The sequence below is a fragment of the Rissa tridactyla genome, chromosome 10 (genome assembly GCF_028500815.1).
Source record: "Rissa tridactyla isolate bRisTri1 chromosome 10, bRisTri1.patW.cur.20221130, whole genome shotgun sequence".
Lineage (NCBI taxonomy): Eukaryota > Metazoa > Chordata > Aves > Charadriiformes > Laridae > Rissa > Rissa tridactyla.
The window spans coordinates 6,165,010-6,190,518 of record NC_071475.1 but is presented as its reverse complement, the minus strand read 5'-3'; the positions used below and the strand labels follow the sequence as shown (position 1 = coordinate 6,190,518).

Below are 25,509 nucleotides of genomic sequence, written 5' to 3'. Positions count from 1 at the left end.
CAGACAGGCAAATGCAGCCTTAGTTAATAAAATATCCAGAGGACAGATGACTATCGAGAGGTTCCCCTTCAACTACACCTTGCTAATTAAGTGAATGTAATCACAGAAAAAATGAACCAAAAATTAACCCAATTTGTGCACTTCTTTTCAAAGGCAAACTGAAACAAAGAATCATCCTCTCATTTTTCTTCCTTTTATGAATGAGCTCAGTTTGTAGGTAGCTGCTTTGTTCCGTCTTGTTCAAGAAATTAGATTCTGACATTACTCCCTGGTTGATTTACCAAAAATCTTTTCTGTCAGCTCACAAAGAAAAGGGAAGTCAGATCCCTCAGCAAGCGCTGCGATTGCATAAGCACGCGGTGTAGCAGCTTATCAGTCCTATAATCAAGGTCACAACACATGGTCAACCCCCAGCGATAGTTGCCGAGGAGCCCAGCGCACACAGAAAGCATACAACACTTCTGGCTTCAAAGGCTTTGTTGATCGCACAATCCACTTATTATGTGAGCCCTCACAGATGAGTAAGAGAGCACTGTGAAAATAACCCTGTCCAAATAGTACAGAGAAAAGAACTAAAAAAGGAAACTAATGTCTACAGCTTCACATTCAACATTGCTGGGCTAGAAACAATGCAACACCATCATTTAGCTTGGTATCTCGTAGGTCATGCTGACCTGAGAACCTCTTCCAGGGTAACACAAAGGGACCAGAAACATCATGACAATTTATTTTGAAGGGTAACAAAGCTTTGGGCAGTTTTCCTAGCTCTTCAAATTACTGACATCCTCAAGAAGATATTTAACACCTTTCCATTCCCCTTAAAGAAGACAAGAAGGTGAGTTGAAAATAGAGAACATCATTTACATACTGTTTTCCCCTCCCAGAAAATACATGCATTAATGCCTCCCCTGTCCTCTGCAGGATGAAAACAAAACCAGGGTTTTTTTTTCTTTAACAAAAGCCACAATTACAGCAAATGCAAAATAATAAAGGGACAGATAAAATGAGTGATACAGTTTTTACAGACAAGTTGTTCTAGAAAGGCAGCCAAAAAGATTTGCACAATGGATCTCTTATGCCAGAAGGTAAGATAGCAGATCATGATAAAACAGCTATTGGAACAAAGAGTCATACCAAGAGAAGCACTGGACACGGTGTGTTAGTGTTTAAAATATTATGCAGATGAGAGCAACTTCCTTTCCTTACCAGTCCCCAAAGGGCTCCTTCTGTTGTGGCAACAATGGTGGCAGCTCTAGGAGTGTTGTACATCAATGCCAGTTCCCCAAAACTGCCGTGATTATCATAGCGGCCCACACAGCGTGACTGGTTGTCTTTTGCTACAACAATATCATACAACCCCCTGGAAAACAATGGAATAGATGCTTTTTATTAGACAACATTCCAGTAGAGATCATGAAAACAGCTTTTTGGTGTTATACAAATAGTCCTCTTATTGCTGGGTGAGATGGAACATGCTTTATTGAGCTTTCCAATTGATACTAAGCTGCTTCTATTTACACTATTTTCACAATAATTCTCTCTTAATAAAGCATTTAACTCATGATAGATCTGGGCAGGATCTACTTGGTTTCCTCTGCATAGTATTTTGACATTGCTATTGTAAGTATTCTGGCCAGAGTGTTAGGTAGTTTCATCGTCTTTAACAGTATTTGTCTTTTCACAGCACGCGTGTTATCCAGTGAGGCCTCTTTAGAGTGACTTGGATCCACCTATAGCCTCTATTACCCGTTTTTCTCAGTGACAGCACTGCTGCAGTACCTTTGGGGTAAACTCAATCCAACTGCTCACCCACTCCTATGGTTTTGCCTCAACTCCAGCTTAAGGCCATGTCTGTATCATAACCCCAAGATGCAATGGTAGCTTGTATCGGCATATGCCCGGGCTAGACTCAAACTATCCATCCAGCTCTTACCCAGCTAACGAACCAGTCTTAATATGAGCAGCACATACTGATCTTCAAGCTGGAGGATTTAAAGCTAGTTCAGGAATGTTATACATGACACATCTTTACGCTATAGCACAGAATCTCCAGAGGCAACAATTTCTCACCTGGTATTTGTCTAATAGATCCCTTATGACCAAAACTTTTATCACTCAGTTCAACTTCACACCATGCTGCAAATCCGAGCACACTGACAGTTGAACCAAGCAATTTTATCACCATTTTCATGGAGGTGTGGCTACTGAAGAACACAGGTTACAGCATGCACATAATTTTCACCAGGAGTTTAGAGCTTTGTCAGAAGGAATGGTATTATTTCCCAGAACATCATTAGGCACATTAAAAAAAAAAAAAAGAATCAACAGAAATGGCAGTAGGTGAAACTTCTCATGGTAAACAAGTATGGGAACAGACTCATCAGTGAGACCTGCCTAGTATTAACAGCAGAAGGTCTTTCAGGATTGCTGATGGACAGCCCTGGGTTTCTTAGTTATCTTTGAACACTGCTGCATCTAAAAAAAAAAAGGTACTATAAGACAGCTTTATGCCAGCTTCATTTGTAGGAGATTCCACAAAGTGGACATTACATGCATCAAACAAACAATTAAAATACATCAAAGTGAGGAAGCTTTGCACAGCGACTTCGGGATCTACTGCATTAAAGCCTTTCAGACACAGAGATAAAGTTTGGCTACTGGATCAACAGTAGATGGGCCAGATTCAGAGATGTCAGAAGATCCAAGAAATTTAGTCTCTGTCACCTGAAAAGCTGAAGGAGGAAACTAGGCGCATGAGGACTACATAACATCCTTACTAGACATTTTACACTCTACTGCTTACTCACATCTAGAAGACAGAGAAAGAAACCAACAGCATACCAACAGTAAACTAAATAAGGATTAGTGTTGATGGAAAGTCTCACTAATTCTTGTAATGTCCAATACCTACTTAATGATTCTCTGAGAGGCACCAGAAGCAACAGCCTTCAGAGGTCTTTTGATCTGAAGAGACAACTGTGAGCACCTTAAGCGAAATACAATAACTTCTTCCCATCCCTCAGCCTGAAAGTCACTTACTAGTGCCATTTATTTCCAAATAGCTATAGCCACATAACCTTTAGCCAAGCATTCAGCTGCCTGTGGCCCAAGCACTAAATTGGTGAGACACCACTGGGTGACCTTGGCTCAGATTTATTGAGAAAACTGTTGCTGAGCTGCGAGACAATCTGTGAGCTAAAGCCCTGCAAGATAAGAAGAATAAAAACACAGACCGAAGTGTAATTGTTGAGATAGTAATCGTTAGGAACTCAAGGACTCAAAAGAAAAATACTGACATGAAAAAATACAAAACCCCAAGGAAAAAGAGCAGAAAAGCAGAAGAGGGCAACTCAGCAAGATTGTGGATCAGCCTGTTCCAAGAGGCAGAGGCCAGTGCTGCCCCTCCTGACTGATGATTGCTCAATCAGCACAGACTCGTCAGGTGCCTCCTCAGCAGGGATGAGCACACTGATGGTTAGCCACACGACACATTCGATCTAGCTCTCCCTTCCATGCAGTAAGCACTAAATAGCTACTGCATCCTCAAGTTGCATCTGTCCTGCCTGCCGTCCCTCTGTTCACAGTAAAAGACGCTCAGACGAAAGTGATCTGGTGAGGAAGTATTACAAACAGAAGACTTTGGTGGGGGGGAAGAAAAAAAGGGCCTGTGCCAGAAAGCCTGTTTTTCTATGCAGACAAGAAGCTAAAGAGTTAGCTCTGCAACACAAAGTCACTGTTCATTCTGACAGGAAGAAACGAATCCTCAGGGATATTTAGGCATTAATGATTATCTTAGAGTAACAAGACATTCCTACTGATGCCTTGGAAGAGCCAGAGTCCTCTGAATTTGCACTTATAGGCAACTGGAAATATTGTAGCTTTGCATAAACACCAGTATTCTGCTATTCTTCTGCATGAAAAAAATGAGGGGGTGGGAGGTGGAGGAGGACTGGAAAAGGGGAGAGTGGGACAGAAAATTCATAACTGTAGAATTCTTTTTAATAACTCAACAGCTGACATAGGAGTTGCAGCCGAGTTGGTGTTTACAGCACAGGCTGCTATGCTCTATTGCTAGACAACACTGAGTTTAATAACTGTATTAATATTTAATAACTCTCTAGCCTTTCTGCCACATACTTTTGGCAACGTATTTATGTGACCAGTGTGTTATACCTTAAGAGCAAAACAAAACAAAAAAAAACTTAAAAACCTGAAATCTTCCAACCTGACTATCTCTTGATAGAAAAAAAAACCAACATTGTGGAGTAGCATTGTATCTGTAGAACAGAGACCACAGAACATTTACCTGCATATCAAAGATAAGGTTCTGTTTCACTTCTTGATTTTAGGTTAAAACTTGTAGCAGGAAAAGCTTTTTGGTAACCAACAGGTTAAGAGCCATACACAGAAACAAATTAAAATAGGCTGATGGTATCTAACATTTTTGAGAGACTCCCAAACTGAATTTAAGTTTCCTCAAGATTAGGATTCACTGTTCTGCCTACATCTCATCTTTCATAGAATCACAGAATGGTTTGGGTTGGAAGGGACCTTTAAAGACCCTCTAAACCAACCCCCCTGCAATGAGCAGGGATATCTTCAACGAGACCAGGTTGCTTGGAGCCCCATCCAACCTGACCTGAACGTGGAAAGAGAAGGAACTTGTCCTGTCTAGCCAAAGACACAGGATTGCTTTGAGGCAGAGCAGCTGAGGGAGATAACTGAGTGTAGAAATGGAGTGCTGGTTGAGGCTAATGGGATGGTATGGGAGAGGACAGAGGAATGGGCATATGGTGAGAATATATTTGAGGTAGCCTTATGTTCTGTAATTCCGCTAATCAGAAAGCACAATGTCCGTATAATGAACAAGGATTATTTAAAATGAACAGTTTCTAACCTAGAAATTCTTTTGCAAATTCCCTAAGCGCAGCATGACAATTCAAAAGGCAACACATTTTCTTGAAGAACTGCTTTGAAAGCATTTAATACAATATTAATGGTGCCATTATTTCAGTGATAAGGAAGATAACAGTGCATCAAAAAGTAGTTTGCGAAGATCGTGTTCCAACAGACATCTGTAATTCATCAGTAATATTCTGTTTAATATTACAGTTTTACAGGAAGAAAATAAATCTGTGCCCTTAATTCTTCTTCAAATAAAGTGATTAAAAATAACATTAGCCAGAATTTCTTCCAAAAAGGTAAAAGATACTCAAAAGGTGCGTACACACATCTATTATATGCCTGTTGCACATATATATGATCTACAAAATTATCAGACTGAAAAAAAATATACTCTACATTTCAAAGGCACAGCTGCTTACCGCTCAACAACATAGAAGTTGTCTCCATCATCACCTTGGTCAATCACATGTTCCTGAGGTTTCACCTTCCTCTCAAACATGGCATCAAGGACCTGAGACAGCTGCTCCTATAAAATGAACAAAAAAAAATAATCAAAAAATAAAAAAAACTCTCAGAAGATACACTTTAGCGTTATTTGACTTAATCTGGAAAGTGAAGTGCAACACGCATTGCATTATTTTTACTGTACGCAAATACAGGTAATACAGGTATGAATGTTGATTTCCACTTGTATCTCACTTGTTTACAGCTTATTAATATAAGTTCAATAATGCAGACAAACATAGATACTTCTGTTATAGAAATTTATGTCCAAATACCTTAACTTATGCATACCATTTCAGTGCCAAAGCGCACCTGCATAGCAAGCTCTCACTTAGTATAATCTGACACAGCTTTGCTGCAATGGATATCTATTGATTTATGTCAACAGTACACATAATTCTTTATATGTATGTGTGCCTAGAAACCGCACCACTATTTATTAGTAACTTATTTATACTGTCATCATCTAAGAGCCCTGGTCATGATCAGGACTTTACTGAACAAGACTCTATACAGATGGAGTTATTTCCTTGGATAGGCTGGGTCTTAGAGAACCTGCAATTCCAGCACAAGGTGAGATCAGCTAGGTAAGGATGGGGAGCACATATGGAAAATGGGGTAATAGTGGTCTGCACAGCAGACTCAAGCTGGGTTTCTCTGATGAGCTGCGACTAAACTTTTTTTGTAGGCAGTGCAGCCAAGGAAGCTGTGAAAGCCAAGAGAGATGGTGCCATATAAACGCCCTGCCTCAATGCTGAGCTGCTCTACCATCTTTGTTATTCTGAAGTCCATTAATAACAGAATTTCATTGCATTTTCAATGACCAGATGTTCAAAGTTAGAAGATGTAGATCACAGCTGAGTTTCTAAAAATATACTGTATGAACACACAAACTACTCTTTATGCTGCTAGATACACTTGAAATATTTACTGCACTCCTTAAGTTGGAAGTAATCATTGCAGTGTCTGTAGGCACCACTATATTGAAAATATTGTGTATCTTTTCACTAGAATCCTATTTTCTTATCTTTAAAAACTGTCCTGATGTTTAAACTAAACAAACAATCGTTTTAGGAAAGCCATTTATTTTAACCACATATTTCACAGCATGCATTTAAGTAACAGTTGTCAGAAAACCAGCATTTAAAAAAGATTTAAAAGCTTTTTAAAAATACTGTAACTCAACAATTCTTTATTTGGAGGATAAACAGGCAAAGACTTATCATTTTAACTAAGTAAAACACTGAGCTATTATGTCAATAAAAGGACAAGCTTCATCAGATTTCTGAACTGTACAAAAACCCTCTTGGTTTAAATATGGGCACTCAGCACGCTCAGGGGACTTGCTGGTAAAGATAACAGCCATTGCTCTCACTCAGTACAAAATTCAATTCTAACTAGGATTCTACAAACTCACTTATAAGGCACTGTGGACCTTACACATGATACATCATACAGAACTTTATACTGAAACATAAATCAGGTTTATCATAGGGGACGCTCAAAATCTCAGGGTTAAACTCTATAACAATCTGAATTGACTTTAGTCCAAAGTCCAATGTGAACCTTGCTGGAAGTGACCCACTGGACACTGGCTCCCTTGTATTTGTTACCAAGTATTAGAGCAACTGTTCGTGCAAGTGAAGACATTTAAAAGGGCTGTTGAGTCACTGCGACTAAATTCAGCACAGTTCGCCTAAATGCAACCAGTGGAAAAGGGATGAATTTGTCCAGGACATTTGAGTCACAGAATCATACTTCCTCCTAAAAGGATTTTATGCAATTTTGTTGTTGGGTTTGTTTGCTTGTATCTAACAGTTTTACATGACACTCTTTAGAGGATAAGAGCCAAAAGAACATATTTTGAGCCTTAATTTGAAAGTGTTCCTCACAATTATTAAAGGACAACTGAGCAAAAGCAGCAGCCATGCATTCTGCCTTTCAGTGGGTATTCTACAGCCAACCTTCCAAACCAGTCAACATTACACAGAGGGCGTTAAAAAGAAATTATTGGGAAGAAGGGTGAAAGGATGCAAGTTCCATATTCCCTTTATACCCATTGGTAGGAAAGGTCTCCGCTCTCTGCTAAGTGCCCTTTATCATACTATAATCAGTGTAGGGACTGCAGCCATCTTTTTCAGCCATGTACTATTGTCGTTTTGTCTGTTTTGTTTTGTCTAACAGTTGCAGTTAAGATCATTTCCATTGCTTGTCTCCTCAGCTGCTTAGAAAGCTTTTCCCAGGAAGCAGTATTTTTCCAAGCCCACCTTCTCAACTCAAATTTGTTTTTCAAAGTCATCTTTGAATATAAACTGGTTATTCATTTTTGCTTAAGTAAATAGGCATAAGAACAACAAGAATCCCAGAACAGTGAAAGGCCAGCCTTGAAAAGAACAGCTTTCAAGGAAACTTTTTGACAGAAGGTCAATTCCTCAAGCCTGCTGCAATCAAAAGTTTTCAACAATTATTTTGAGAATGCATTTCAATGACTCCTGGGGTTTGTACAGCAACCAAGAACTGGGAGAACTTCCTGGTTTTCAAGGAAAGCTGAGCAGCGTTTCTGAAACCATAAGCTACCACATCCATCCTTTCATATCTCAGGCAAAGCTCAATGATTCAAACCAGGAAGCTGCAGGGACCATCACTGGTGTAACAGCTTTCATTCTGCCACAACCTGTAGCAGAGATGCCAATTCTGTTTTCATGGAGACACCAGACCAGAGGGGAGATACATTTATTCTATGGCCCCTCAGAGGCTGGATTAGAGGATCTCCAAAGGTCTGTTCCTGAACCATCCTATGATCGTCATTAAAAACATTCATACCAATTTAGATTACGAAGTGCTCATCATTAAAACTCAATGCTGAAGCAATGAGTAATTAATAACCAACTTCAGCAATAAAAATGAGTAAGAATAGGAACAACCTAAAAAGATTACATTCATTTACAGAAAATTTACTGACACATTGGCATTTAAGAAAATGGCGCCGCAGCCCGAAATCATGCAAAATGTGGGCAGTGTTCAATATCACAATTGTGTAAGTAATTTCCTTTTTAAATTGCCCATAAAATTATGAACTGTTTCCTAGGGAAAAGGAAATAGGTGCAATGGTACTCCACAACAAATACTGAAAGATAAGCAAAAAAATTTAAAAAAAAACCACCCAAAACATAACAAAACAACAACACACTTTTCTCTAACAGAAAAAAAATTGAATTTGCAGGGAGAGGGATCTCACAATCATGGTAACTGACAATTTGACATGTTTGTTTATATTGTTCATTGATTGTTGATCTCCAAACACATGTCCCAATCCAGCCTGCGTACAATTAATACTTCATGAACTATCACAATGCAAACAAGTGTCTGGACTGTTAGATCAAGTTATTACCTGTACCTACAAGCCATCAACTCCAGTTGAGATTTCCTTAAAACGTTATTACCTGATCTAGGTTTTTGAAGAGCAGGATATCTTTACATGCTTCTTGCAGTCTGCATCGCTGTTCATCAGTTTTTGGATGAACTACCTTTAAAACAAAGTAAAATAAAACTGTCATGACAACAAAAAAATATGATTATAGACTGAACCTTCACTTCCGAGTAAAAAAGCACAACACAATTTAAAAGTGTCAAAGTATACAGTTCTTTTTTGTTGTTTGCATAAACAGTATTTATATATAAACATACGATGCAAGACAGGAAGAAAGAGACATAAGAAGTATATTATGTTGACAATTAGCACATACAAAATAACAGTCAAGCAAAACAAGAAAGAAGAGGATGTATTTTCCTTTCCTTTCCTTTCCCTTCTAACCCAGCCACACATACAGTCAAGGCTTGAGCATTTGGAACAGAGGAAAAAGTGAACAGTTTTCTTTCTAAACTCTGTCTACATTAGTCCCAATACACTTACTGTTGGCATACAGGTAGATTTATGATACATATGTATCTCAGCCCATCTAATAACAGAAGTTATTCAAGAAGTGTATTTTTTTTCCCCAACAAAAGTACCTAAATAAAAGCTTTGCTGTTTGAGAGATAATGTTTTTGTTACTTCTTTCCAATTATAAGCATTTTATCAAGTTAAAGGAACCAACACTCATAAAAACATGGATATGTGCTTGTTGGGGGCCAATTATGAAAGCATGTACAAAAATATTAATTACCTCACATTCACCACATTAATTATATTTCTGGAATAACAAAGATTTCAAAAACCAGTAACATTAGTAGGCTTTTCTAAAAACTCATTGTCCAAAGTTGAGCAGATCTCAGATCCTTGTTTTAAAAGAAAATTTAATATTGAATCAGCAGTCAGGAAAACTAAGACTTTGATGGAATAAGTGTATCCAGTTTACAAACATTTGGATAATCAGACACGCTCATAGTCTTTTTTTCTTTTTATAGAATCTTATTTATGAAGCATCTTCTTTAAGAGAAATTAAATTAGACTTAGATTTTCATTGCAGAAGTGTAAGCATCCTTGAGATGGAATCTGGAAATGGAATACCAGAAGTCCAGAGAGAAAACACGGACCCTCACTAGCCAGCCTATGGGATTTTATCACATAAAAGCACGTCTAAAGAAATACAATTACAGTATCTGGACTTGCAATTCCTAGAAATTCCCAGCTTTCAAAAACAACAGAACAACAGGTGGCCACAGTCTCAAAATATTTCAACAAAGTATTCCTTTTACCCAAGCAGAACTGCTTTGACAAGAAAGGCAGTAAAAAGCATGTCAGGAATTTTAAGCACCCATGAAGAAACAGCTGTGGTAAAGCTTAACTAATTCTTCACAACAGCATTGATGCTCTAGGAATTGCCTCAACAAGCCTTTAAGATAATTAAGAAAGGAAAATACCCAAACTTTTATAGATGGTAGACTTAAGTACAGCTCTCAGGTCCTTTGAAGTAAAATTATGTTAAAGCTATAGTGACTAAAAAAGTGCATGAGACTAAGCAGCCCTAAATTTCAGAGCAATGTCACTTTGTCAATGTCAGCATGCCACACAGCCTCTCAGAACGAAATGCACAAGTGCTAAGGAAAAGGTGACATACAGACATCTGCCTGTCAAACTGCAGAGAGAACCATGCATGATGCAATTCACTCATTCTTACCCTTTGTTCTGTATCTTCTTCCTCTTCATCTGGATTGAAAGCTTCGGCACATACTTGGAAGAAAATGAGAGAGGAAATTAGTAAAAAGAAGCAATTACATAAGAACATCAAACAAATCAAGTTTAAATTCCTTTCTTCTATATTTTATTTTCCTACAGGAAAAACAAAAGCACTTTTGTTTTTATGTCATTATAGTGTCAGAGGCTCAAATCCTATTCATTCTCTGAGCAGGCACAGCATGGTTGTTCTCAAACTCTCGTGTAAAAGGTCTGTAACTTACAATAGAAAGTAATCTTCCCTAGCAAGTACTCCAAAAGCATGCACGCCAATTGCCTTTCAATCCTTATCAAAGCATAACAATCTCAGGCTCATTTACACACATCATCTCGAAAATGCAGTGGAAAAACACCGCAGCTACATTGCTTTGCTCTTTGCAATGTAATGTATATAGTAAAACACACATTAAAAAAAAAAAAGTACAGGGGAGCATGTGGCACTCACTCCACCTCAAATCAGATTTGCAAGCGAGTATCTACATGTTGAGGTTTTTTCAATACAGAGAAATTATGTTTATGCAGAAATTAACCTGGGAAATGAACAAGCAGCTTGACCATAGTATATTCTGTGACAAAAAATGATGGATAGTCCCTTCCCCTGTATGCTCCTACATCTTACTACATTTGAATCAGATTAATGTCAAGTTGTGATAGGAAAACAACTTTAAAAAATACACAAAGTTTTGTTGTTTTGTTTTTTTTTAAAAGAGCATGAGAACGTGTGTAGAAATCATACACTGTAGTGCACAGGAACAAGGCTCTGCCAAACTATAGGATCAAGAGAGGCAATCAAGAGAGGCAATGATAACGGTAAGCTTCTAAAATTTCAAACCATTTTTGTTTGGTTTTAATACTTCAGAAAAGGCTTATCTTCACTTATCTTAACAGTTACGCTGTTACACAATTTTACAATATGAAAGACAGACACCTTTGGCTCTCAAAAGCCTACGCCTCTAGCTCAGACTTTCTTATTAATTCGTGGATATTTGCAGTTCTTACATGTCAAGGTGAACTCTACATTCCAACTAGCTGTACAGATAGTCAGAGAAAGTGAGAGTCAGTCCTGTTTTCCTCTAGGTCTGCTCTTACTTTAATAGGGTGGTCTTACTTCTTAGGCTATATGCTTCTTGTAAAATTTTACAAAGAAACACAGACAAGCATTTTTCTTTGTACTTTATCCAGCATCCTGACAATACTGAAGACTTGGCAGAATGCCCAGAAGCTCACTGCAATGACATCTAACCACTGAATGGACTTAGAAAGTATAAATAAAAATGAGCAGATTTAAAGAAAAAAAAATAAAATCTAGACGGCCTAGCATTCAGCAACTTGCAAATAATTTGAAAATGCATACAGAACTATTGACCTTATCATCATGCTTTCAAAAGCACTATAAAAATGCACAAGTCCAGCACAATTTGCTAGGAAAGACTTGCTTTTTTTTTCCCCCCGGCTAAAAGGTACAGGTCTTTCCCAGCAAATTAGATTTTAATTCCTTTTTTTTTCCTGGAGAGGTTGAAGAGACTGGAATACAACACAAGCATTCCATTTATCAAACCACAATGTAAAAACGCAATCATGTAGTCATTAGGCATTTAAAGAGTAGTTACTGCTCATACAATAAACCCAGTGTCACACTGTCTCTTCTGGTTTGCACTTTTTAACAATATAGAAACACTGTATTAACAGTGCACCTACAACAAACACATGCTTTTAGTTTAACAGAGTGGTCCACCCACATTTAGAGCAGATAGTTTGCAAAGGATAAACAGCATTCTTCCCTGGCTGAAAAAAAAAAGAGTATAGTCCACCACACAGTGCAACAGATGACTGTATTATGGGAAAATAGATGCCTCTAAAGCTGCAGAACTTGGACTGATAGGCAAAGATCCACTTAATATGCAATACAAAAGCACTAACAAAGAGAACATTATTAGCATTTTGGTGTGAAAGCTTTCCTCCTCCTTTCATTTTACAGTAAGGATCAAAGTCTATTGTGAAAGCTTCGGATTTTCTAATAAGGAACATTTTCTTTAAAGAAAGGCTGCTTGGTTCAAACAGTATGGTGGAACTGGAGATAAAAAGTATCCTTTTTCTTTACAACCAGCATATCTTACCAGTAACCAGCGTTCAAGTCTTTATTATGCAATATAGTACATATGCGCTTCTGTGCGTTTCTGAAAAGTACCTGGCACATAAGCACATTGAAGCTGTGTATCTATGAATTCAGAGATCAATGTACTTCATTATATCGTTCATCATTTACATTCCCAATATTAAGCTGCAAATTAGATTTTGTTCCCACCTCAATTGCAGGGAAGCTATTGCTAAGAATATGCTTTGGAACTGAGGAAATTCTCTTCAAGATTTCCTTGGGAAAACAAGTTTAATTACCACGGCTAATATTACAGCATTAGAGCAAACCCTTATCTTAAAACACGCCGCAATCAAAACAACACAGTTCTCTGCAACTTTAGTATCAAGCAGCTTTGATTGGGATTTGTACATGTAAGTATCCCCTATTTTATCTTACCCAGTAAGGGTGAACACAGCTTCATAAAGCCCACTCAGGATACAGACCAGGTCTCAGGGCCCTTCCCTTACATATGGAAATCACTTCTGCAGTGCCTATGAATGGCACCACGGAAATACAACAAAAATGTTGCAAAAATACTACTTCTTCCCATGCTGTCATGTAGAAAGCCTTCCCATTATACTTCTCGTTCTTCAGCCTCCTGCTGGGATTTCTTTTTTCATTTAGAAGCAGTAGGGCAGGCATTTTGGACTTCGACTGACAGCTCTGATTGACAGGACTTTTATTTATTTGCAGGCAGAACTGTAACAGTTAATGTAACATATCTGTTGTGGGATAGTTAAAAAAAGGGGAGATAGTTAAAAAAAGGGAAAATGATTAATTCTGACCTCAAGCTTAAATTAATGTTGTGATAGGCTGGAAAGCCCACAGAAAGCTCTTCATCCTACTCATATTATAACAACCAACAGCATTTTCCAAATATTTTAAAACATGACTAATGCAAAGAAAAGGAGAACATTATGTCAAACACCATCCCATGGTTTATGTTACAATACATCCAATTTTTCTTTCCACTATTTTTAATTGGTAAATTTCTTGTGGAAGTCTGCACTGGTAAACATATTACCTGTCAAGATCTGTGTGTCAGTCTTACCTTCACTATGTTTCACATTATCTGTGCTCAAACAGTGTTGCTTCTCTATTATTCTGACTGAAAAGAACCCCCTGAAACTACCCTAAACTCTGTCAACCCCTGTCAGGAATCTGTGGAAGTTAATTGCAGGACTCCTGAAGGTTAGTCATTTGCAGGTTACAGTACAGCCACTCCCAATGAAAAACCATTTGATCTTTCATCTTTACAGAATGAAAACATACTTGCCCCACTGTTTTATACATGACTGAATTCACATATTAACTATTTCAGTGTCCCAGTAAAACAGGTACTCCAAGACAAAGCTTATTCTCACAAGATTATCCTGAAAAAAATGTGTTGGTAGCATCTTTTCAGACTCACTGGAAGAGCAGTTGGAAGGGATCTCTCTCTGAAGGTCATCCAGTCCAACCTACTGCTTAAAAAGGGAGCTGTTTGCAATGCTAGATTGGGGCTGACCTGGAAACCTTCCGGGGCTGGGGGAGGGATGCCCATCTCTGGGTAACCTGTTCCACTGCCCTCCTGGGGAAGAAGTTTTTCTTGGTGTGCAACCTAAAGCTCACAAATATGTTGATATAACTTGAAGTGACTTCTGAATTCACACCTTTCCTATGTGAGATTTTCAGCACAACTCTGCCCTTGAGCAAATGCTAAGCATGAATGCATCAGTGAAAGTTACATGCAAGTGTGACACACACCCCAATTACGTATTTCCAATACTACAGCTGTATCAGTATATGTCACGTAGACCAAGCTTCCTTCCAAATCTACCCACATAGTTCAAACAGCTTTGGAACATATAAAACAGTTTTCAATTTTAAGAAGCTTTAAGATAAAAAAAATATTAAATCAGGCTTTTATCCTATCATCTACATTCAGGCTCTCCTAGCTTCTGCAGCTTCTACAGCTAGTTTAGCTTTCTCCTCATACAGCACCTTCTTTGGCTTTCAAGAACAGGCACATCTGTTAACACTTCTGAAGGCTCAGAAATGATACAACTTGATCACTGCTTTGTTATGCAGGTGACAGCATCTTCAGAGCAACAAAGATATTTCTAGCTGCAGCAATGACATAAGCAGTGGATGGCTGAGGGGGAAGCAAGGGATGGGGAGAGAATGAAGTAGCAAGAAAAGTTTGCCAGTACAAACACTACCTTTGTTTATGCAAGTTTTAACCGCTCCCAAGATAATATTGTTCTGCAAAATATGTGTTTTGTCAAGATCAAAGACCTTGTGCTCTATGCAAATCTGCATAATAGTTCAGTATTTAGCTCCCATAAGCAAATAAAGCCTTTGTGTGATAGGCATACCTTCCCAGTAGTTGAGAGATCACTGTTACTTTTTTTTCAAAATAGTAGACCTTCGGACACACACAAGAGGAGGAAAAATTTTCATACTGGACATGAAAATTCTACGGTTTAGGTAAGGTGAATGCATTGTTAATATTTCTGTTGTTATTGAAAGAAGTAGCAAAGACATGCTCTGCCATAGTCTCTTTGCAATTTTGGATAGCACCTTTGGTACAACAGAGTGAAATCCTATTCAATTATCTTTACTTATGAGGATGCATTACCTCCAATTGATCCTATGAGACCCATTAGTGAAAATTCACCTAGAGTAGTACATGCAGAACAACTTTTCCAGTTATTTATCCAGATCAGTTACCTTGCACTACGTTTAAGGCGATGTTCTTTGCTTTTGAGTTTGCCAAAGCTTCAAACATTTTGCAAGTGTCTCTCAAGGGAGATATGCATAGCCTCTTCTGGGACCACTATGCCAGCTGGATAGGTGACCACTTCAGTGGCTTGTCATTCCCTCTTTGACAGCTGAGTTGCTAAAGCAGGCACTTCCAAAACGATTGAGATGAAGTTAGGAAGCTTAAAGAGAGCTTATACATAGGTCTTTGCTGGCACAGCTGAATGTGATTTTCTGCACTTTGGAAACAACTTGAAGTTTCCTCTCACTTCTGTTACTGGATAGCTCAGAACTTTTTAGTTTAGAAATTGCACTTTGTTTCCTGAGTTAAAGATCTCACCATTTCAAAGCAGACGACAGATTCATACCTCGATCCAGCAAGTGGGAAACAGAACCTGCACTCATTTGCACTACCTGAACAATTTTCACATTTATGACAGTTAGAATGAAAAGCAACACTGAAATCTGAAAAACAGTTAAGCCATATGCAGGAAAATCAGCTGCTTCAGCCTTCAATTCACTAATTAGAACCAACTGAAATCAAGTGTAAATTTTTTAGTTAAAAAGAATGTCATTGCACCAGCCCGAAACTCAGATCTCGGGTCTTAAAAGACTGGTCTTTCTCTCTTACTTTATGTGCCACAAGAAAATTCCCAGATGCAGGAGTACCCACATCAGTACCACCTTGTCACTTCATTCTTAATTCTCAAAGAGGCAGAAGTGAGACACAACTTACAATGACTGGGACTCGAGCAAACAACGCCCCCTCAAATCTTTGTCAAATACCAATGCAGAATATTCAAACACACAACCCCTTGCATGGCCACATATGTCAAATCAAGTGGAAGATTTTTCAGTTGAAAAATATTTAGAAATAATGAATTTAGGTGGCAAGGGAAAAGAATGGATTTTCAGTTCTGGAAACAGCTTCAAATTTCATTTAAAGGTCAAAGGAAATTAAAATAATATAAAGTCGGTTCTTCACAGGTAGCATTATCCTGCATTACAGATTAGCTACAAAGTCACTCAGCAGGGCTGTGCCAAACCCACTCAGTCCAGCAAGGATTACAGGTTCAGACGTAGCTCCGCACATGGTCCCAAAGCCTGCTCAGGTTGGGAAGCTGCACAGATCATTTTGTCAGGCAAAGAAGCCTATGAGACACTGATAAGCCTGTAAAGCACTAAAATCCTGCTCTGGCTCACCCAGCTCTGCCAGCCTTACCTCTCTGTACTGTTGTACATACACAGCAACAGGTAATTGAGGGGCAAAAAGGTGAAAATATTCACCTGGCTTACCCAAAGTTTTGCTTATACCCCTAATTCAACTTGAAAATGCCCATCTCTGGTGTGGACATTATTGATATTTCACAAGGCCCACTACTTTAATAGAGTGGTAAAACTGAGGTCACAGGCAGAGCTTGAAAGGACCCACTCTAGTTGACAGCTACCCCAAGGCACAATTCTGGATAGATGTTTTTGCCCATGTAAGAGAACTGGATGATGTATTACAGTGCTTGCTATCCTTGCCTTTAGAAACCTTTGATAACCATTCCCTCAGTAAGATTACATACTCTTCAGTAGCATTACCTAAATCAGATTTCTCCAGCCTGTTTTCTTTCCATCAAGACAGAAATGCAACAGTGCCAGTGACAATGGCTTGTGATAAAACTGTAATGCCAGTGTCACACACTCCTACTTCATATTACATTTCAGTCATGAGTTCAGAACAGACTACATAATCAATTACAAATGCCACGTTTTATGATAATGTTTTTTTCCTTTGCTTTCTTTCCAACTCTACATGCACAGACATCTTTTCTCCCAAGATGCGTAAGTACAGGCAATATAATAAAGCCCTTTAAAATTACGACAATTGGTTGACAACTATTTCCACATGTACATTTGTTTTATATATTCTGAATGCATTTTCCAAATATTTTTACTAAATTCATACAGATTGATAAAAATCTGGGTTTAAGTGTTTATCTAAAAGGCTTTATCATCAGATATAGAGTAAAGCAATTTAGACAATGCATTACAGCAGAACAACCATTAAATGATGCAACCACAAATTAAAATTTTTTTTCCACTACAGAAAGATTTGGCAAAGTATTTAAAACTACATTTCCCTAGGGGTAAATGAGACCTTTCAAGATGAAAGACCTAGAACAAACAGAAAGTAAATAATCACAGCCTCTTTTAGATTTATATCTTTACATACATAAAAGCATTACACACAGACAACACTGCTTCAACTACATTTTAAAGACAAACATAAAGCACTTTTATGAGACAATGCATTCCTACTTGATTATTATTTCTATGTAAGCTTTGCTGAGGGTTTGGGTTTTTTGTTTTGTTTTGCTTAACTCCTTCTGCAACATACAGCATTTGGTCTGGGAACTGCCCCAAGTTAACTGACAGGCCTTGCTTTACCACAGCCATCCCACACATCGCAGGGACACACAGCACTAGACACAGAATAGACCAAAGGCTCCTTAGCACACTGGAGAACCTGCTCCTGGGACCCAGCATGCAAAGACATTTCCTGTCAAAGTAAGAGGCAAATTGGGAGGGGAAGGCATCCTACTGAACTGCAAGGAAACTTCAAAAGGGAATCCTCAGCCAGTATAACTTTAAATCCTCCTCCTGCTCAGGAGCAACTAAAACAAAAAAATGGTGCCAATGCAGGACTGGGGACAGAATTCTCTTCATCTCTTCTCCTACCTCTTTGGTATAACCAGATGAACATAACATTTGCCTTTTTCTTTTCTTTTTCTTTCTTTTTTTTTCCCCTTTCAATTAAACCAACAGCTGTGTATCATTGTATCTGCCTTATGTAGTCGCCTGTTGAATTATATGTATGAGTTATGCAAAGTGCTTTAACTTGTCCTTCCACGTTACACGCTCACAAGTGGTTAAAAGGTCATACCCTCCCACCTCACAGAAGCCAGGTGCAATAACAACAAAGTCATGAGGCTACTTCATTTCATAGAATAAAACACTGGCAAAGATAACTGAATAAAATGCTTCTAGATCATCTAAATACGCATTTGTGCATACACTCTAATAATTCTACTTAATTCCTAAACTAATTTTTTGATAATTTGAAATCCTACAATTTACAGCAGAATTATCATAGAAGCACTCTGTAGACAAAATACACCACTCTGCAAGTTGCCTCTCTCCTGTACAGTTGGAGAAACCAAGGGACAAGACTACCAGATTTCACAGAAATCATCTGCTAACTAAGCCACAACCAGGGGTCCTGCACTTCTGGCTTCCATGTCCCCATTCATGACAGTAGAGCCCAGTATCCCATCAGACACTAGTGTGCTCTGGACCTTGCAGTAAGAGGCAAGTCTGCATGAAAACTAAAAAACAACAAGAAGCTTTCCATCATGGTAGAGGAATAATTAAAAATAAGAAAGCTTTCCATGTGGCAGTATTAAAGGAGTTCACAGCTCTGACATAGTAACAACCAAATCCAAAATATTGCCCCTCAGATCTTAAACAGTAATTTAAAATTTGCTACTTGTTTCCAACTCTGTTTACTACATTTAAACAAAAAAAAAAACAACCAAACTTAAAACAGCAGAGTATTTTGGAGTTAATACATGATTATTCCTTTTGGTGCAGTCTGAGAAATTCAAATGAAGCAAGCTTTATTCCTGCAAGTTAAGAAATCGGAAGACTGAAATGGATAAACACGCTGCTGACCTTGTTCAAGCCTTCTAAGAGAGCCTTACCGATGAGATAAGTCAGCCATAAAAAAGGTCTCCTGGAAAACATGATGCTACTACTATTTCAGAGCACCCAGATTCACAATTGTAGAAGTAAGCCTTCTGCTTTAATGATCTTATGGTTTAGCCCATCACAGAAATCTTACCATATTTCTAAATGGTCACGTAACCAAGGCAGATAACACCAGAAATTAAGCACCAAAAATGTTTATGTGCCTGATAAACGCTATGATACTTTATTTCAGCTAAAAAGCATGGAAAATGTTAATTTTACATTCAATTTACATCACAATACCACAAGTTCCAAGAATGGCTCAAATACATGCCTTCAAAAAAAAAAAAAGCATGTATTTTACAGGCTTTTAGTTGTAAATAGCAGGTATGAAAGATAATCTAGATGAGGAATAAAACAGAAATGTTTTTCCAATCTAGAAATAAGAATTCTCTTTCAGTTTCCAGGTGAAGGCATTTTTTGTTTTTATACTTGCAATTCTGATATGTGAATTGCTAAACCCGCAATAAGGCAGACAGTATTTTAAAAAACCCACCAGCATCTTGGGAAAACTGCACTGAAGCACTTGTGTGTTAGAGCAAAGAAGATATTTAGCAACAAAAATTACCCACATCTTTCTGTGATCTATTGTGACAAAGAATTGAAGGATGTCAAAGTGTTAGAAGGCATTTCTGAAATTAATGGTTAGGCAATTTAGATACATTTTTTAAAGATTTCTAGCGAATGTCCAAATAGATTAAAAATCACATTATCCCTAATGGAACAAGTATTGCCTATTTAACTGGAGCTGCAGAGAACAATATAAAACCATCATGGTTTTGACAGAAAAGGATTGTGTCCAGGGCAATGATGTGGAAGCCCCCAGGTCCACATGCTTTGAAACAACTGCTTCCCGTCCTGGCACACAGGCAAAGCAGGGAATGCGGAAACCTACTGTCCAATCCCTTGAAGAAAAACACAGCAGCTACCCCCATTTCTGTGCATCTGCTGAGCAACTCGGACGCCCTGGTGATTACTAATAATGGGGAAGGCATAACTATGTGACTTGATCCAAGTCACCTTCAGGATGAGTCAACTCTTGACTTCAGTGGCTCACTGAACAACTGGATTCCATTTACAGAAAATACACAGTTGAAGTAGTCTGGCAAAAGACTAATATTAGGCAGAACTTGATCAGTTAGAAGTTGCGTGCTTTATTTATAAACACTTAGTTCTGTGTTTTTCCATCACAGAAGATTAGTGAGTTTAAGGAGATTACACTCCTTCCTATCCCAAATTTTGGAGACATGGGAGAAACATACATTCAGCCACACTAATCTGAATCAGGTGAGTGCTTCAGGCAGCAAAGTACCCATGCACAAGCCATCTCCCAAAGTCAAACCTTGATGTAAGTCTCTCTTTAAATGAGAGCACTACAAAAGTGCTCACAGCAATTCCTAACCGAGACTGCTTTAAACCCATTATATTCCCTGTAGCTAGTTTTTTTTCGTATGCTGACTAAAACTTTGTATTATTTAGAGTAGATACACTCTCATCAAGATGTTCTGGTGTTTCAAATGACTGAGTGGAGTTTCTGAAAATACATGGGATATCCTTTCATATTTAAATCAGGTATTTTGAAACTTCTCTGTTCTACATGGACTATTCAATCCATTTCACATTTAATTTGAAGTTACAGCAACTTAAACTTTCCATGAGTGTATCAATCAGTATAAGAGCATAACATCTGTGACTTTGTCTAAAACTTTATATTAAGAAAGGGATAAAGTGCTGCCTTGTTTATTCACAAGAAAAAAGCAAAGTGCATCTAAGTCCTTAGGTCACTCCACGTATATACATCACAGCACCACGTTTTGCCCAAAGTATAAAACTACCATTTTAGCCTGTATCGTGACATGCATTTTGAGATTTCCTCCACTGTGTTTGCTGTCAATTTCTTGTGCACAACAAATCATGTGGGAATATTTTCATTTGGGCTTCAATTCACATGTTAAAAACCAGCTTGGGTTCAAAACAAAAGGGGGGGAACAAACAAACAAAAAAAGCAGTTCTCCTCCTTTCCATCTCACCTCAAAAAAAAAAGAAAATTTAAGTTTTAACCCATCAAAAAGTGAGAGAATAAGACTTTATTTAAAAATATCAGACAAAGGCTGATATTTTCAAAAGTATTTATTTATCTAGAGATATGGAGTAGCATATATGTACGTGTTTTAAAGATCTTTAATGTAAAAGAATTCATGAAAGTTAATCACCTGCAGCTTTTGCCACCTGGATACTTTCAAAAAACTGGTCCTTACCACATTAATTGCTTAAGAAATGTGCATAGCTATACCTTATTCTCCCAGTTAATAAGAAGGACTAATTTGAGTTAAAATATTTGACTTCAGATTAACAAGTTTTAATCGCTATGTAACACTATAAGCATGAACAAATATTTAGAAAGAAATAAAGAGGAAAACAATGAATTCCACTCCACTGCAGCACTTATATTCACTTATATTTGCACTGAGTAGATTGAATCAGATCTCATCTGACCAGGTATTGCATTGACTTTTTAAATAAGGATGCTCATTGAGTATTGTATTTCTCTTTATGTCATAAAAAATATCTAGCAATTAGAAGCAGAATTATTCACAACAGTGTGAAATCCAAGTAATTGTGAAGTCACGACTGTTAATTTCCAAAAATAAGCTTTTCATTATTCACTGAATGCCAATTACATGCCAAGAATTTTTAAATAAGTCCCAATATTGCAAACAGAGAAAACAAGCTTTTTTTTTTTGTTTAACGAGTAATGATTCAGGCACTTTCTTACAGGAGAGCACCCACACAATTTATCACCACTTTCATCTGTCATCCCACACACTTGGCTTTTGCTCATATCAACATTTTTCAAAATGAATTATTTTCACTCTAGTTATGATATCAGTTTTGCAATCATTAGGGCTAGCAAAAAATGATAGAAGCATCAGGTTGTTGAAATAGGAAAGCTGCTTGTGCCATTAGTAAAAATGTGAATTTTTGAACTCAAAAGTCTCTTACAATTTATCATCTGCCTGAAAACCTTTCATCAGAAGTTATTATGCCATCAGTTTTGTAAGATGGTGAATAATCAATGTAGAAATTCATTAAATACCTGCAAGAGAAGATACCAGATCATGACTTTCAAGTCATCCTCTGATTATCAGATAGTCTGGTAAGTACAAAGCAAAGAGAATAGCACAGAGAAAGTCAGTCACTCAGTCTTCCTCCCTTGATAATTTGAAGTGATGAGATTTTAATCACTAAAGTAGTAGATAGTATCCTGCAAGAGAAAAAACTCAGAACAACTTCCCAAAGGAAGTGTTGCCTCTTGCTTCATTGCTACTATTTAGATGTCCTAATTTAACAGGATCCCAAAACAGTATTCTTTACCAAATACTAACATGCTTCACGGCAACAATTAATATAAAAGCTTTTTTAGAAGATGACTTTTTTCTTTTAAAGTTGTAATTTTAAAAGGTGAAAAGCTACTAGAAAGATTTTACTATGTGTAATATTATCATATTCTGGTATCTGAGCTTGCCAGAGTGTGAAGAAAATGCTGTATCTCTACTTTCAATAGAAAGCCCAGGGAGATATCAGATTAAACAACATATCTACTTTATGAGATGACTGTTCATCTGTGGTAGAAGCCCTCATTACCAAAATGGAGAGCCACCAGTGAGTTTGAAAAACCAACTGTCATACAAGCCTCTTATGGAAGTTTATCTTATGAGGAAAGAAAAAGCCAGAAACTGTCAGGGAACATTGATTTACACGTTATTGAAATACAAAATTCTATACCTACATCCTCTAAGAATAGCATGTTAAAATGTTGCATGAAGATGGAAAAAAATAACCAAACAAAAACCCATACTGTCATATCAGATTGCTAGAGAGAAGAGAAACTTCAAATATACTCATTCCAAACCAAACATTTGTTGGGGACACTGACAATGTTAAATGCCAGTGCCCCCAACAATGTTAACGTTCACCACACACAGGAAAACAGGATTCAGTAACATTCAAACAAAATTATCCTCTACATATGTAAACATCTATTCAGCAGGAGAGGGCTCAGCACCTGATTCCAGGGACAGCAGATTTGATCCTTCTCACTTCACCGAGTCTCTGCTGAAAGCTGCCCTACCAAAGGGACTAACTGAAGCAAGTCTTGTTCATTTGATTACTTTTTATATTAACATGAAAATAGTCACAGATCCTGACAGTCACGTTACTTGGCTGGTATAAAAATATTAGGGAAGTAGCTATCATGTATTGCTTCCCCAGATTATATAATTCAATTATCCTGCTCATATAGTTGTTGAATGTGAAAACTGTAATCCCATTCCTATCCCACAGAGACCAAAAGACTGAGGAGGGAGTACAGGCATATGCAAGAGATAAATTATACCAGGTCACTCACATAAACAGAAGTAATTGGAGAAAAAAAGATGGAAACCTTCTGTCACATGTGTATGGTATGGGTGTCATATTTTGTCAGATTTTTTTCTATCCCATGAAGAAGTCAGCAAGTCTGCTGGAGAGTGGGTGTTCTCTAGAATGAATCAAAGGTGTCTAGAAATGGCAATACAGAATCTCGCAAAAAACTTTACTTTTCTGAAACACGCTAAAACTAAAAGAGGAGAAACTATGCCCAAGTGAGACTGTAGTAGGTGTCACACTCTTCATTCCAAAACCACAATTAACTTTCATTCATATACTGCCAGGAGCAAAATTCTCTTCAATGTTACGTATCAGTTGTTATAGTGGGACAAATATCAATGCTTTGTTCCCTCTAAGTTTTAAAATAGCTTTGACATTATCACCTAAGAAAGGAGGTATCACTGATTTCTCCCACCTCCCTGCACCCTGTAGTCACTAACCAAGGGCCAAGATACTCACCTGTATTCTCCGGAGTCTCTTTCACTACAGAAAAATAAGTGACTAACAAAAAGCTTGTCAGGACCCCCTATCCTTGCAGGAAGATCACGAAACATAATCAAGTATGAATTTCAGCACAGTCCAGCTCTTGGGAAGAAGGAATCTGTATGGTTTTCAGGCCACACAAACCAAGCCTGGGCAGAGCGAGTCAGTCAGCAAGCCCTGTACTGTGAGTTACACTAGCAGAAGGCTCAGACATTGCTAATTCGCTTAATGCGGCAGCAAGACGACTGTTCTACTGGGTAATTAGCACTGACATTGCCCATGGCACCACAGCCTATGGCTAGGAGATTTTTAAAATTAGTGGGTTGTTTGCTGTTCTCTTTCTTTTTAGTTTCTACATAGCAATAGTTATGATTTTGCAAACAGAGGATTATTTTAATCAAGTCAGCCACCAGTTTGTATACAAATTAGAACTGACACAATGCTTTGTGTACACGCCATGGAACCCCAACATGTTACATGGCCAAACATGCTATACACAAGTAATCTATTCATTAGATACATTTCTGGGGGAACATTAAGCTCTCATTTCTCTTTCTCCCTCCCAGCATTTCCTGGAAAAGGCTGTTTCTCTTCATGAGAACACTACTTTACCACTCTGCACTTCTATAAATAATTCTGTGAACACGATTAGATAAGTCCTCCTTTTCCAGGATGACCCTCCTGCACAGTCTATGGAGTTTCTCGTCATCCCACCCACAGACCCCTGCTTTGCTGCCTGGATCTCTGACCAGCACACAAAGCCATGTTTCTCTGGTCAAGAAGCAAATGGGATTCCCTGCAGAGCCTTTCTGACTGTTGAACCGCCTGGAAGAGTTTAATGCCAAGCAAACCAACACTGTCCCTTCCCCCTCGGGTAACACATCAGCCTCGGAGATGAATAAGTAGCAAATGTTGCAGAAATGGGGAGCATAAGTGAGCAGAGTGAATGCCCGTGATCGCAGTAACAAGAAAGATGGAATAGTATGTGAGAATGTGCTACTATCACTTACAGGGTATGAAAGCGGCATCATCACTTTTAGTCAATGATTTGAGAAATGTAGAAACAAAATTTGTTCTTCTGGACAAAAAGAACATAAACAAGATATGTTTTAATGTACAAGGTCAGCTTGACCTTTCTAATAGATTACCATTTGTCAAGCAGTTTTCTTAAATCCTGATTTGTTGAAGTATTTTACTGAGCTACTGGATAAGCTAGAAGTAAACTAATTCGCTCCAAGTTTTCAAAAAGCACAAAAATAAACTTCCTGACCAATTCTTGCCATGTGTCAGAAATCTCATATTTTGAGTAAGTCTTAAAGAATGACAGCTAAATATTTAC

General features: G+C 37.9%; 1 protein-coding gene across 1 annotated transcript in view; it reads right to left on the bottom strand.

Annotated features, from left to right (window-relative positions):
• Window positions 1-25,509, bottom strand: part of PRKAR2A (protein kinase cAMP-dependent type II regulatory subunit alpha) — a 66,032-nt gene that overhangs the window by 12,403 nt on the left and 28,120 nt on the right. Inside the window, exons 3-6 of the mRNA XM_054215993.1 lie at window positions 10,530-10,582; window positions 8,853-8,936; window positions 5,325-5,431; window positions 1,207-1,360 (exon numbers count right to left, since the gene is read on the bottom strand). Coding sequence (XP_054071968.1) covers window positions 1,207-1,360; window positions 5,325-5,431; window positions 8,853-8,936; window positions 10,530-10,582 — 398 coding nt within the window. The remainder of the gene's footprint in view (window positions 1-1,206; window positions 1,361-5,324; window positions 5,432-8,852; window positions 8,937-10,529; window positions 10,583-25,509) is intronic.